The sequence below is a fragment of the Phalacrocorax carbo genome, chromosome 19, assembly GCF_963921805.1.
Source record: "Phalacrocorax carbo chromosome 19, bPhaCar2.1, whole genome shotgun sequence".
NCBI lineage: Eukaryota > Metazoa > Chordata > Aves > Suliformes > Phalacrocoracidae > Phalacrocorax > Phalacrocorax carbo.
In genome coordinates, this window is record NC_087531.1 from 2,574,276 (window position 1) to 2,589,056 (window position 14,781).

The window sequence follows — 14,781 nt, forward strand, 5'->3', positions numbered from 1 at the left end:
GGGTCTTTTCCAACCTTAACGATTCTATGGTTCTATGAAACACTAACTGCCCCAAGATATTTCCTAAACTAAATTAGTGTTGCAATCGTTATCTATATTAGAAAATAAACACAGAGTTACTTCCAACAAATAAACAAAATCTTTGGATCTAGGTTTTGCTTGTTCTGATAGAAACAACATTAAAATTGCACTCACCTCTTTTTCACAAGCACGTAAGCAGCTCCAATAATTCCCGCAATTATTATGGCAAAAATAATCGGAACAATTATAACAGCAATATTAGGCTGAGCAGTCACTAGGAGAGAAAGAGAGAGCTGGAGGTATTACACAGGTCCAAAATCCAAGTCTTTTCCTCAGTAAAATCTCTCCCTTGAAGAAATGGGAACAAATATGGAACTAGAGGCTATTTTAGATACAGAATGCGGGGCTGGTCAGAACAAGAACTCAGCCTTCTGTTCAACAGCTACATGAAGAAAAGTCACACATTTCTAAGTAATTTCAGTTACTTGAAGGTGGATGTATTGGTAATATTTCATGACCCCTAGAGTTCCCTGTGCTCTGCTTGCTAAACCCCCATCTTCCAAAAACAACCTGGGTTTCTATCAGGAATTAAATGCTGGGGGGGGGGCGGAAAGAACTCAAAAGAACTCACAATAATCAGCCACATAAAAATAGGTAGGTTCTGTCCATGAGCCATTTCCAGCCAGCGATGTAGCTCGTATACGGACACTGTAGTTTCCAGGCTGCAGTCCGCGGAGTTTGCAGCCCTGCTCGCTGGCAAAATGCTTACGGGAAACGCAGTAATGTGCTTCCTGCGGGAGGAGGGAAGAGGAAGGCTGCATTACGCTCCCTCTGCACCAACCCAGGGCTCTGTAACAGCATACTAGGATTTCTACCTCGCCTCCTTGCCTGGCAAACGCGCTCAGATAGGGCTTTCACATGCTCAGGTCTTTTCCAATATAGTGGTTTGTCCTGGATTTGCATTTTACAGTTGAGCAGCTCCGATTACAGGGAGCACATGCCATTTGATGTACGAGACCTCAGCCCTGAAATCTGACCTGGCCTGGCAAGCCCTCCTACCCCCACGGCACTGGCACTCTGCACAGGCAGCAGGGCTGCCCACGGCTCCCTGGCTGCTCAACGCTCTCTTAATTGCTCTAAGCGCCTTAAAGGTAGATGTATGTTTTCTGTCCTCCCATGAAATAAAATTCCTAAAAAAACTCCATGCAGAAAACTGGCAAATTAGAGAAGCTTATTTGGCAAAGAGGCACCACGGAGATGTTTATTTCTCAGTGCTGCCACAGACTTCCAGAGGACACAGATTCACTAGTACGGCTTTACGTCCCATCGGTTCGTGCTCAGGGAAACCAGGCAGGACAGAACGCCGCATGCACGAGGACTATTAAAGACTAAGCTGTCCCGGACTCCCAGGTGGAGCTACTTCTCTACACATGCTGTGCTAAGGGACAAGCAGGAATTCTCACCTCTGTCTCCCCAAGACGTCCGTAATTCACTTCATACAGCACAATAAGGCCATTTGGCTCCTTTGGTTCCTGCCACTTCAAATGCACGGCATTTTTTTCAACCAGTTCGTGGGTAACGGGACCGACGATGTCATCAGCCTTAGCTAGAACCGAGGTCACAATTAATTATAGTTTTATTTCACATCTTTTGCAAAATTCAAAACGGCCAATACTTCATCTATCATCCTTCCTTACCAGGACATAAAGAGAGCCCCCGTGCTACGCAACGTTTCTGTATCGCAGCTGGCTCCCACAGGAAAAGCAGTATTTTGAAAGCCGCCGTCAACCCAAAGCAAAGCTCAGGAAGGTAATTACCTTCTGGCATGGTCCTGGCACTGACGTAAGCTGCAACGCTGCATCGGGATTCCTGAGCATCGTGGTTACAGGCGTGGAGCTCAATGCGATACCCGGTGAAATGCCGCAGGCCCGAGATGACCAAAGACTCCTTCGACATCACTTTTTCGAAAGGTTTCTGCTCCTCCGCATTCTCAGGCGCTGCTGCAGAATTGTTTGGAGAGGACGCGACGGTGGGTATCACCACAGTGGCGTTTGCCACGGAGCCGAGGTCTCTTCGTTTTCTTGATGGCCTATTAAATAATACGGGTTACGGTGTTATTTGTTACATTCAATGTAGACGCGTTCATCTGGCAAGGAAGAGTTATAACGGGAGGGCTCAGCCCGCGACTGAAAACTCACATTCAAGCCTCATATTTGCAAAGCAACATAGAAATTCAGGGTTTTTCTTTTTTTTTTAAAACAAGCAATCTGCCTCACCCCCCGAAACGCGCACAGCTTTTTAAAATTAGGTAGCCCTCAGCCTCCTTCCCTGCGCAACTTCATACAGGGAGGGGGAAAAAATCCAAGTCTAAAGTATTTACTTGAGAATTCAAGTTCTTCTAGATCCTCTCAGCTGAACACAGCTTTACTGGGTTGCCTCACGGATGCCTTGTACAGTGTTGCAATGCTTTGGAGTTCATCTCCTACACGTTCTAGCAAACGAGGTCATATCACAGCACCCAACTCTGACGACCTTAGATGTTCCACATATTCCAAGTGTCATAAACTTGCACTTATACAGCGTAAGACCAGTTTCACAGCTCACTGGAATACACCTGCCTCTCTGAACCCTAAGGCTGAATCTAGATAGGCTGTGTTAACCCTTTCCTGAAAGACCAAATCAATTCATTCTTTTCAACAGAGACATTTAAAACTCACAGATTCCGATTACGTATTAGCTGTGCGGTTTTGTTAACCAAAACCTGCCTCTCAAATTATTGCACTTCAGTCTGAAGATGAATTTTTTGCGGTTGTAAAACCAGAACCGACAGCGTGATCCTGTCAACGCCCGTTTGCCAGCGAGCGCTACCGGCCAATCTTAACGTCAGATTTTGTCAGTAAATAAAGGGAAGAAATTTAACAGAATTAAGAATCATTCACAAATTTCGTTTTCTTGGGGGAAATAAAAAGGAACAAGTACCAAACCAAAACACCTTGTTCTAACACTTCGTGTCCTGCCACGCGTTTGCCACGAGGAATTCCAGGTTGGGAACTAACCAACGTGGTGAATCAGTAATAGTACTTAGTTACACAAAAGGAATTAAAGCCATCTGAAAACGGGACCGTGTATTCTAAGCGGACGATGATCTTTTTTTGTGTGTGCATGTGTGTGCAGCTATTAAAGGGTACAAAGAGTGACCTGAACTGAACCCACACTTGAGGCATCTCTAGTCTCTAAAAATGTAACAGGCTGTTGAAGCAAACCTTTGCTGCTGAGCTGAACTTTCCACCACCACCCTCTGACTACCAGGCAAATGATTGGCCAACCCCAGCTACAACGGGGGGTTCTGCAGATCGCGTCTTTGTCTGCAACCCCCAAGCTCCATTCCCTGCTGTTATTTCTCCTCCGACAGCAAATGCAACCAGCTGGAAAGCAGATTTTAAGATTTCCTCCAACTAAACGTCGGGTTGCACACAGCAATGTAAGCATATTCAGCCAGCTGATGAAAAAACGGGATGCCAAACGGCAGGCTCAGCAGAGCACACGCCGGTTTTTAGTTTTCTCCTCTAATTACTAATTAACTCATTTGGAGCTGCTGTTATCTCAGCTTGTGCATTGTTCTGAACAGTGTCCCCTAACAATGGGGCAGAGTTCAGAGACCCAGGTCTGGGTCGTGCCACCTCCCTCCTTTGGAAGGATTCTTTACGGTCAACCAGAACCTTGTTTGGACTTAAAAGCAAAGCTACACGCCACTGTTTACAAACTGTGGATTCAGCTTTTCCTCATGTTTAAAAGAATTTTGTCTTTCACAAGTAAAACAGTAATTTGACCACTGATGCAACGCAGAGTAAAATGCAAGAATTTCTCCCTTCTCAAGTAACAGAAAACAAGAAAACTTTTGAAGCTGTAAACCCCGATCTTCACGTATTTATTATCTTAGATTTGCAGCCATTTTCTTGCCAAATTCTCTGTCTTTTCAAACATCTGATGTCTTCCCATCATTGTTCCAGTGCAATTTTCCTTCTGGCCATTTCGGTAGCTCCAATGACCTTCCCTGTGAAATACTCAGATTCAGGTTCCTTCTCCTCCCGCCGCCAGAGACCGTCAGCGTGCGCGAAGGCTCTCAGTTGGAAGGAAGGAAGGGACCACTCATCACACGCAACATGGCCTCTGCTTGGGGATTTTAAAAATGCCGTAGCTACCTTGAGCCAAGTTTTTCCACACACCTGAAACTAGCAGAGGAACAGCCGGCCTGCCTTCCCCCCCGTGCTGGCAAAAGCATTTATACATTTGCCTGTACAATTAATTGGATTGAACTGGGAAACCAAGGGAAGAAATAAAAGTAACTTTTAACGTGAGTCATTTCCCAGATCTTGTTCATTCTGTAACCCACTAATATTTGTAACAGCACAAGTGTGTGACAGAGAGAGAGGACAGGGACAGAGAGAAGCGTGAGACTGCTTTTCCTGCAGAAGTGATGGTGGAGAGTGTACATGAAATCACACCCTGAACGGCAGCCATTTAGTTCCCCTCGGCCTCTCAGGACCTTCATTACTTTGGAAACCTTCCCATGCTTTCCACAGAATCACGGAGTGGTCGAGGGTGGAAGGCACCTCTGGAGATGGCCTAACCCTGCTCAAAGCAGGGGCAGCTAGAGCAGGTTGCTCAGGACCATGTCTGGTCAGGTTCTGAATATCTCCAAGGACAGAGACTCCACAACATCCCCGGGCAAAACTCGTTCCAATATAAGAGCAAATAACACAGGAAAGAAGAAACGAAGCATCAGATCCCGATGGCCACTTTGTGCAGCTACAAAGGGAGGTTACAAAGCATGTGGTGTAAAGACACCCGTTAGCTCTGACTGGGAAGGTGGGTATGGCAAGGAGCATTTAGAAACTTCTAGTTTGCCTTGCCAGTGCCAGAGCAAATCAACCCACGAGACTTGTGATAGTATCTCCTAGAGTAATCAACCATGCACATGGGGGAGGAACAGCTGCTATGATTTCCAGAGGGGTTCTCAGCAGGTCAGGTGAGCTCAGACCTGGGCTAAGGCAGAGCACGGCAGACCTGCGGCAGAGCCCTGTACGGGCCGGATACTGCACAGGGATCAGAGGGCTGGGAACAGGACAGCAGGAGGAAAATGGTACATGGAAAACAAGGAGACAAGCCGTAGCGGGGGTAACTTCTCAACTGCTCTGCCTTCTGCACCCCTGCCACCTCCTATTCCCTCATTCTGGCCCGCGAGACTCCTCCCCATGAACGGCAGAAGGCTTCTAATCTCAAGGGGAGTCCACGCAGCGCCTGCAGAGAGGTCAGCGAACCATCAGGAGCCACAGAAAAAGCACCTGAAATAAAACACACTCCGCGTTCAGCTGCCAGGCTCTAGACAGGCCGCCCCGTGAGCAGGCAACAGGCACCGCGTTCACAGGGCAACCAATTCTAATTTACGTTGCCGCAGCCTGGAGCCTGTCAGAAGAGGCAACAGGATGCCTGGCAGCAGGAATGTATCTTCACTGCTGACTTGTAACGGCAAAAAGGGCTTGTATTAGAAGGACTAGTTAGCCTAGGGGAAGTGATTTCTTCCTTAGCAGGCTGACAAGGTGGCGCATCCTGGTGACTGGTTTCTTCCTAAAATACATACCCCAGAAACTAGCCTGAGAAGCACCCTGAGCTGGCTGCACATTTAAATTGGAAAAAAAAAAAAAACAACAAGAAAAAAGAAATCAGATTGTCAGGATTGTCCGCCTACATCAAGAGGAGTTTGTCTTTTGTACACGGCTTGGTTCTCCTCTGCTTTTAAACGCTGTGTCCTGGTATCCGTTTGCACGCCGAAACTTGTCCTTGCGACCTGACTAACAGCAAAGAAAGAGCAAAAGGAGGGACCCTGCACAAGCTTCCATGTGACAACTGCAGGCTCGCAGAGGAGAGGCACTGCCCAGTAACGCACTCAGTAATAGAAAATGTTCGGTGCAATAAAGTAGCTTTTGTCAAGCAGCTGCAAATAAATGTTTGTTAGCTGAGGGCAGTAAGCAGAGAATAAATTTAGAGCACAAATACATGACAGCAAGGAGGGTAAATCATTACAGACTCTAACCTGACTCCCAGTGCTTCCTCTGTAAGTTGCATATGAAGTGTGAAGACATTCAATACCACTTAATGTGACACTGTGTGTGCCATTCCAAACAGGACCTTCACCACCCACAGCAGTCGCATTCCTCATGGTATTGGAGGTATTTCCCAGACTAAGTGCGAGGAAGACCGCAAATACCGCGCTAAAGGACAAGGCTGTGACATGGTAAACTTCCCTTTTTCTTTCCCTTTCTTTTCATCTGGATGAAAAGCTAGGCCACAAAATTTTAGGACAGAAAAAAATAGCTATTTTTGGCGTCGTAGGAGTTTAAATGAGCTGTGGGCATTTAGCTATTTGTTAAGGGTTCTCACTTCATTCTCAAGCTGAGGAGAATTCAGAGGCAGGAAATTAGAGCAGGATCTTCCAAATCCGTAACAACATCAGTTGTAGGTGCTCAGCTCTCACCAGCCTCCGACACACAAATTCAGCTGGTCTAGACAGCCTCGTGGAAGCCCAGAGAAATTGGCAATACGGCCACGTCCAGCCCAAGACTTCTGTTTTGTAACCAGTTACGTTTCCCTACCCCAAACCACCCAGGCAACGTTGCCAGATATTTGTACCTGGGGACGAAAACCTCATTGTGAAGATAGTTCTCAAACGTCTTGCGGAACGCAGACTCTTCCAGCTCCTTTTGTATCTGAGAGTCTGTTTTAGGACAGGAACAACATTCTCCACTGACATCCTCGTTTTCACTTTGGTTATACTTCTGAGGGTCTTCGGATTCGAAAGGAGGAGACCACGTCCTTGAGGGCAGTTTTAATCCTGTGGACAAAACAGTTTTAGTATCACTCGTGCTTGGCAGGGCGGAAGCAGATGTCTGACCCCACAAAAACCGAACGCTGGCGTACGGAAGATTCAGAGCACGTTTGGGCATCCTGAGCTTTCATATCCAGGGCTGGGCAGCTTTCCCTCTCTTATGACGGGGCTTTGATTCAAAACTGTGCTATTTTTGAAATGGAGCTCAGGTGCTGCTGTAGTCAAACAGAATCCCACCCCAGTTCATCTCAGTTTAGGTAACACGGGGCAGGAGGTGAGATTCTGGGAGTCCTCAGTGAAACTCCGTATCCTGAAAGGATTCCCAAACTGGCACAAGATGCCTTCAAAAATTAACTTGGCCACTGATCTCCAGAAGCACAGGTATTTTCCCTTACTACCTCCGTAGCTGTTATTAAACTTGTTACTCAGTTTAAAAGGAACGAGTGCAGAAGGGAGATCCCCAAAGGAAAAAGCATCTGATTACTTTGTAAAAAAATGTGTTTGGAGAGCTTTAGCACATAACTTGGCAGCAGCACCTAATGTATATGTAACTGAGCAGTGGGAGAACACAGCTGCATCTCAGCCTGTTTCTTGAACAACAGTCTTGAAAAGAGCAAAATTAGGCATCCAGAGCCCCTCCGGAGCCTGTGAAAGCTCTCCAGGCAATTCTGAAAAAGCTTGAAAGGAAGGCACCGTGAGAGAACCACACGCTCACCTTTCAAGCAGTAATCGAGTTCGTAAAGCTCGCTATCTTCTGCCTGCTGCTGCCAGAACACCAGGTAGTGCGTGATGTTTCCGTTGGGCTCTGAGGGTGGCTTCCACTTCAGAATGATTTGGGATGAAGAGTTGGAAACAGATATCGGATCTAATGGGACTGACGGAACTGCGTGGGTGGGAAAAGAGACAGAGGTCACTTCCACTGCTCTGCGAGAGCTTGACAGACCAGGGTGTGCACAGGCAAGGTTCCCTTGCCACGGGAATAAGCAGAGCTCTCCACAGCAGGTCCACCGACGCCCGACAGTCCTGCAGCAGCATACGCCAGCACGCACGCAAGCTCTTACGGGCGGCCACGCGGGCCTGAGGGGAGAAGCGCACGTTGGCACCGTCTCCCCGTGCAGGGAAGCAGACATTCTTCCCCTTCTTTAGGAGTACCTTCCTACCAGAGCAGAGAAGCAATGGCCGTGGAAGGTTTCGTGGGTACTGGACTATCGTGGCTACCAGGCAGAGGACTATTTAGGTCTATTTTTCATTTGCAAGGCAACATTAATTTAATGATACTGACCAGTGGCGTTGGTCTGGACGTAGATGATTTCACTCTTTGCACCATACGTTCTTCGTTCATCTGAGAAGGTGACCAGAGTCTTAACAAACACAGCATACTGTGTCCATGGCTTCAAGCCCCTCAGGAGCCAGCCTGGCTGGGCTTGGGCTTTGGGCTCATTTGACCGTGGGGGTGGGTCAACATCCACAACCGTCCAGCTATTTGACCCGCAAGCATCTTGGCCATCAAACTCCGTCACATTTTGGTATGGACTTTGGAAAAAAAAAAGAAAAGCCTCAAATTAACAGACTCCTGATGCAAGTTTTTAAAACCAAAATTTCTAAACATGTCACTGAAAGGTATAATCCTTTACCCTTTGGAGAGAGTATAACTATCTCACGGTATGTATTCCGAAAAGGAAGCCTGGGGAGCTTTGCAACCCAGTCTCCTAACAGCATTGCAGGTTGGGTACCGTTCCACAGATGATCCCAACAACTAAATCCAGGCTATTTATTTTCAGCTTTATGAAAATCAGCTTGGTAACCTTGATTCTAAAATAATGTTTTCCACCTCAAAGGGAATAACAACCTCAACATCCCACAGACATAGTGGGTGGATGATAAACTCCATGGACAGAGTCTGTATGTCTTGAATAGTTGGAACAACTGATGCTTGGATTGCTCTTAAATGAGGAATATTGACTGTACACAACGCAGGTATGTCAGGGATCTTAATGAACATGTTTATATAAGGGTAACATTGAAACATTAAGTGTAGGAGCCAGGCAATCACAGAGACTAAAAGCTACGCCTACAGCAGGTTTAGTATCTACTCATCAATGCCAACTGCCGTTAGTGGAAGCCCAGCACGGCCATTATTTTGTAACTTAACGGTGGATCACTTACGCTTCTTTGTAAAAAAGCATAAATCCCAGGAGATCACGGAAATCGGGAGGCCAGTACGGCTCCCACTTCAACAGGATCTTGTCGTGAGATGTTCTAATGGAAGAAAATTTCAGCAATTCATTTTCACCTGTAAGAAAAGAGAAGCAACAATAATTTTGTTAATGTTAAAAAATACAGGTTTCTATCTTTAACTACCTTAGACGTTTCTTTTCTCCTCAGATCAATATGAGAACGTTCGCATTGAGAAGAGCTGCTTATTAAAACCGTATCTTACTTCGACGCTGCTCCTGCCTTAACCCAGGGGTTGGAATAGATGACCTGGTTCCTGCCAGCTTAAATTTTTCTTTGATTTTATGAAAATGACCCTGTAGAAAAGTTGAACTAAATTCTAGAAAGTGGGAAATCTAAAGGCAACATATTTTAAAAATCATTACAAATCATGATCTATATAGCTGAATGCAATAACACGGTTTGCAGAGCTCTGCCTTCAAAGCGCGTGAATTCCCAGCCCCGCCTGGGAATAGCACGGTCCCGTTGCAAACAGGAGGGAAGGACAACAAACAGTGGCAGGCGGGTGGAGTTTTGAGACTCAAGGGACACGTTAGGATATGGTATGTCCAAGCAGCCCAAGAAGGACAAACTGTGTAGCTCTGACTGGCTTTGCCATTCCTGAAGTAGCTGCACACGGGAGGAAGAACATTCATTTCACTGGCACCACATCCAGAACAAACAAGGGCTTTTTTTTTTTTTTTTTTTTAATTCTTTTCTTCTTTTGTAAACAGGATGCTGCCAATGTGAAAACTAGACTTGAAATGTAAAAACAAACAAAAAGCCAAGCACACTGGCAACGTGTGGTTTGAATTGGACGGTGGCACAGGGAACAGCTCGGCAGAGTGGCGTTAAAGCTGGCGAAGAGAAGTGCAACCACCTCCCCGAGCTGCCCTTCAACAAACCACCCAGCCAGCCCGGGAGCTGCACACGACCAAGCTGGATTTGAACCCCCAAACTGAGTTTCATCCCCAGATGTGGGAAGAGCTTGTTAGCGTCTCATGGGAGGAGATGACCTTTATAGGCAGTGAATTCCTTGTCCCTCCTTCGCTCTGCCCAAGCGAGAGCTGTGACACCCCTGAGGGTGTGGCCCTTCGTAGGGTTTTTCATGGGTTCTGCCAGTTTTTAGGCAGGCAATCATTACGTTCCCTTCTCCCCCCTGTGCTGGCATGGCTGCATGTGTTGATACGTGGCAAACCAGATCAGGAAGCCGATTTGGCTGAAAAATCTTCACTTTTTAAGTCTGCTCACAAATAGCTACGGCAGTGTAGCAACGAGGGCAGAACCGGGGAAGGGGCTGTTTAAGCAGTCCGGTCACCAAACGCAGAGTAACAGCACAGCCAGAGGATGATCTCAGCTGCACTGCAAGCTGTGACAAGAGCAAGGAACTGAAATCATAGTTTAATTAATACTGGGTTTTTTGGTGACAATACCTGCTTAAGCATCTTGTGTCAAACTGTGCGTGCTCTTGCTCCTCTGCGTGTAAAGCTAGGCAATAAATCAGAGCAGAGGGATGACACAAGCTAAGCACAACAAAGCTTGCCATTTTTTACCCCAGATTACTACTACAGTCTCGCTCTCCACGCAGCCCTGTAAGAGTTTTACGGGCACAAACAGGGAAGGGGGATTGTGTGTGGCGCAGAATGGGAGCAAACAGCGGGGCTGGGGCGCAGAAGGAATGCGCTTATGGCAGTATTGCTGCCAGAAGAGGTGTTTGCAAAACTACATCTTCAGTAGCACGACTTTAGTTAAGAGCATAGAGCTACCCTGTGTGTTGCTCCTTAGTCATGCTGACACAGGCATCGTCTTATCGTTGTTCTTGAAGAAAGCCGTTAGCTTAAAAACCTCGGAGAAGCGTAACAAAAATCGTTGCAAAAATTTCTCTGACTGTTGTCATAGCAACTCCCTCATACGGCTCTCAAGATGGGTGGAAATCCTGTTTCTCTGCGGTGTTTGTTCTGTGTGCGTACTGTCGCCTCATGACATGGGAAAAGAAGGTTATGACTATTAATCAGGTACTCGGCAGTAACACAAAGTCCCAGTCTGGACTGAGGTTATGTCGCGCTAAACTTTTCAGAAAGACACAACAATGCACTCAACCCTGAAAACCTCACAGCTGAGCTCACAAAGAACAAGCTTCTGAAGACCAAAGGTGGCAAGGCAGGCTCCTGGCCAGACGCAGAACCCCTAAGTGCTTTTACTCATGGCATATTGACAGTGTCGCTGCAGTGCACAAGCAGGCGGCAAGTCACATGCTGGGTGCTTTACCAAGAGGACAAGGACAGTCCCTGGAAAAGCATCATAGGCTACGCTGGGAGAAGTAAGAGTATGAGGTTTGCAAGGCAGAGGGGAAGGAAAATGATGCAATCCTCGCTGCATTCTGAGAATTTCTTACATGAGGCTTGATCACCATTCGTCTTCAGGGCTATGTCATTCCTTTCCTGACGCCCCTTAGTCCCAGAGATCTCCTCCATCTTGTGGATTTCCGACAAACACAGTTTGGGATTATAATGGAAGAAGAGTTTGCCTCGTGCAATAGTGAGGTTGTGTTTACTCCAGTCCCAGAGCTGGCGAAGGTTCTGGTTGTCCAAGGCATAAAATGAATAATTCCTGAAAGCAGAGGATGAAAAAGTAGATTGGGAGGGGATCCACTAAAAACTCTTCCTTCCTCATGCACTAACCCAGACACCAAAGAAAAACGAACACAAACTACCTTCCCTGGTAGGCCACAAGCCATGGGCAGAGGAACATTTAAAAGTAACTTAGGAATTGTTTACCAATACGGATCACCCTGACAGCACTAGCGCTCCTTATGCTTCTAGGCATTAACATAAAGGACCTTTTGAAAGAACTCACCCAGCTTCTAGCGTTTCTCCTCTAATCAGATGTAGTTTACGGAAAAAAGAAAGAGAAACCAAGGCATAAGACCGGCGAATTTTCAGGTAACCTGAGATTTCTTCTATCAAGCCAAGATTCGCTTCTAGCTCAGCTGCTATGTTATCTATGGAGGGGAAAACATCAGGTTTAGTTTTCTGATATCACAGAGAAAAATACTGATATTGGAGCCCAAACATATTAAACAGAACCGCTTTACATTAATTCATAAGGCCTTACAAAAATCAGTTAGCAAAAGACCCCAAATGAACTCATCACAAGAGCCTCTGCTATGTGGTTATTTTTCTGAATCACGCTAAGATTCAGAGTGGTCGAAGCAAAAGAGAAACGCCGTAGCTCACGGATGGTGTCATAGTCACTGATCTGCCATGCAGTGCTCCCTACCCCCTTACTCATGCAGAACTTACTTCCTCCACGGATATTTATAACTAAGCTTCCATTAACAACCGTGCAGCCACGGAGCTCCTGTGCCGATGTCACTGAATCGATCGTCTTCTCCTTCCCGTAGTAGCAGACCTTTGGGCAGGGCCCTGCGCAGGGCGTACAGTGCAAGCTGAAAAACAAGAGTCAGGAATGCAGACGTGATGCTCCTGCAGAACGCCGTCTGGGGCATCCCCAGCAGTTCTCAAAAGCAGAGTAATCAATTCAAAGCGACAGCGTCCTGACGGTATGTCACGGGATTCACTTGCAGCGCGCAGCACATGGCTCTTAGGAACTCCAAATAACTGCTGATGATTGTTTAAACTCTCATCTCCACCTTGGGAATGCTCATCGCTCCGTCCCTTCCTACGCAACAGAATCCCGAATGAAGTGACTGTGACTATTCTGCGTAGCCCACCCACCACGACGCTGCTCAGCACTATACATACCAGGGGCTGCAAGATCAAGAAACCCGGGCCCAGTCTCCGCCCCAAGATCATTAACCAAACATGTAACTGATGAGCGGAGAGCAGGAATCCTCTAAAGACTGCACATAAAGTCCCTTTAAAAAAAGGCAAGCGAGCACGTGCTTTATGCTCTGGGGAAACACTTCTTAAATGGCAGCAAGACGATTGCTTGCCCTGGTCATAGCACCACAAGAATGTGTTCCCAAGTAGTTCAGAGAAATAAATGCTCTAGGAAAAGCACGGAGCAGTGTTGCGAGGTCCTACTGACAGCGGCCTGGAACAAGCACAGGAGAGAGGCGATGGATGCTGTTACACAAGCGGCGTATCTACTTTGGGGGCTGCTGGTTCATTCTTTTGAAAAGCAAAACAGGAAATGGAATAAAAAGTCCTGTCAGAGTAAAGTCCCTGAAATTATAGTGGCAGGAGCAAATACATGCGGGCACAAAGCTACCAATATTCATAGGAAATCTGACTCATCACAAAATATAATGTTATTGTGGGACAAAAAACAAAGTTTTCAGTGATAAACAGCTCCGCAACATAAATTATTTAACTCCTTTGTTGAAAAACCCTGGGAACAACCAGAATGGCTGTTCCCTGCTTTGACTCATGCTACACTTGTTTGTTACATTGTCCGTTTATGTCTGGCACAGCTTGAACTTGCTCAATGAAAGTAATTACAGGGACGAGGGACAGATATTCTGAGAATGATCCACTCAGAATATGCTACGCTCTTTTCATTAGACATGACTTTCCCCTATTCTGTTTAATAGCACGGCTTTCTAGTCCGAGGTCTGCTTTGGAGGTGGAGGGAAGCAGGGCTACTAAAGCCTCTCCATCGCCCATCTCCCTCGTCCCATTCGATTACAGAAAGACCCTTCCAGCTTGAGGATGCTCCTCCTCCTTGTCCCCTCCTTCAATCTCCCCTTCCTAGTGTTTCCAAACTTAAAAGAAGGGAAGCTGAGGGAAGAACAAACCACTGGCACATGGTCGGTAGACCCGTCTGCTTTTAACGGCTTGAATTAGCGAGGTATTAGTTTGCAAATCATGTTAAAATAGACCAGGTAATCATCACAGACACTCCAAAGCCAGAAAGTTTTCTCAGTCTTAACACAGAACACAAACCCTCTGCCCAAGCGAGAGAAAAGCATGGTACATAAACTACAGCACGGTTTCTTTACCTGCAGACGCTTGTACTTACTTGCTGGAATTCATGATGTACCCTGACGGGCATTCGTGAACACACTCATTATTGTGGATAACGTGACACCCCGACTCCCTGGCGTTTTTGCATTTGTTGTGCAGTTCCTGGCAGAAGCTGAAGGTCACACAACGCCACCCCTCAAAGCGATAGTAACCGGGTGGGCAGGTGTCCACGCATTTGCCTTCAAGGTAGAAGTTGCGGCAAGCCACACATTTTTCAGGGTTGTTCGGCTCCGTGCAGTCCCCGAGACATTCGCTGTGGCAGCACTGACCGTCAGAGGTGCAGCCTTGGGACTTGCAGGCAGGTGGACAAACTGTGAAGAGAGAAAAGACAACTGAGTATCGCAGGACAACTCGATGACGGGCGACCACGAAAGCCTTACGAGCAATGGCGCTTCATCCTGCTTGGCCTGGCAACTCTCTTTTCAAAGAGGCATCCGTGCAGCGCAGACGTCTGCCTCTTCTCCACTTCTCAACGTAAATTCCAAAGTTTAATAACATTTTTGAAAAGTGTCATCGTTCACCCTCACAATTCACTAATGCTCGTCTTCAAAGAGAGAAAACCAAGTTTTCCTCTTCTCTTGGTCCAGTAGGACAGGGCTCCCTGGAGTGCTTTAGTGACTCCGACATCATTTATGAAGCCCACAAGTGATGAGCCTACAGCGAGAGCTTCCC

At 46.7% G+C, this 14,781-nt stretch overlaps 1 protein-coding gene across 1 annotated transcript in view; it reads right to left on the minus strand.

The window, feature by feature from the left end:
• The window catches only part of INSR (insulin receptor), a 56,544-nt gene that overhangs the window by 11,161 nt on the left and 30,602 nt on the right, over nt 1-14,781 (minus strand). Inside the window, exons 3-14 of the mRNA XM_064469861.1 lie at nt 14,105-14,420; nt 12,424-12,569; nt 11,978-12,122; nt 11,517-11,731; nt 9,074-9,200; nt 8,190-8,440; nt 7,623-7,790; nt 6,712-6,913; nt 1,839-2,110; nt 1,485-1,627; nt 653-812; nt 196-295 (exon numbers count right to left, since the gene is read on the minus strand). Of these exons, the coding sequence (XP_064325931.1) occupies nt 196-295; nt 653-812; nt 1,485-1,627; nt 1,839-2,110; nt 6,712-6,913; nt 7,623-7,790; nt 8,190-8,440; nt 9,074-9,200; nt 11,517-11,731; nt 11,978-12,122; nt 12,424-12,569; nt 14,105-14,420 (2,245 nt within the window). The remainder of the gene's footprint in view (nt 1-195; nt 296-652; nt 813-1,484; nt 1,628-1,838; nt 2,111-6,711; nt 6,914-7,622; nt 7,791-8,189; nt 8,441-9,073; nt 9,201-11,516; nt 11,732-11,977; nt 12,123-12,423; nt 12,570-14,104; nt 14,421-14,781) is intronic.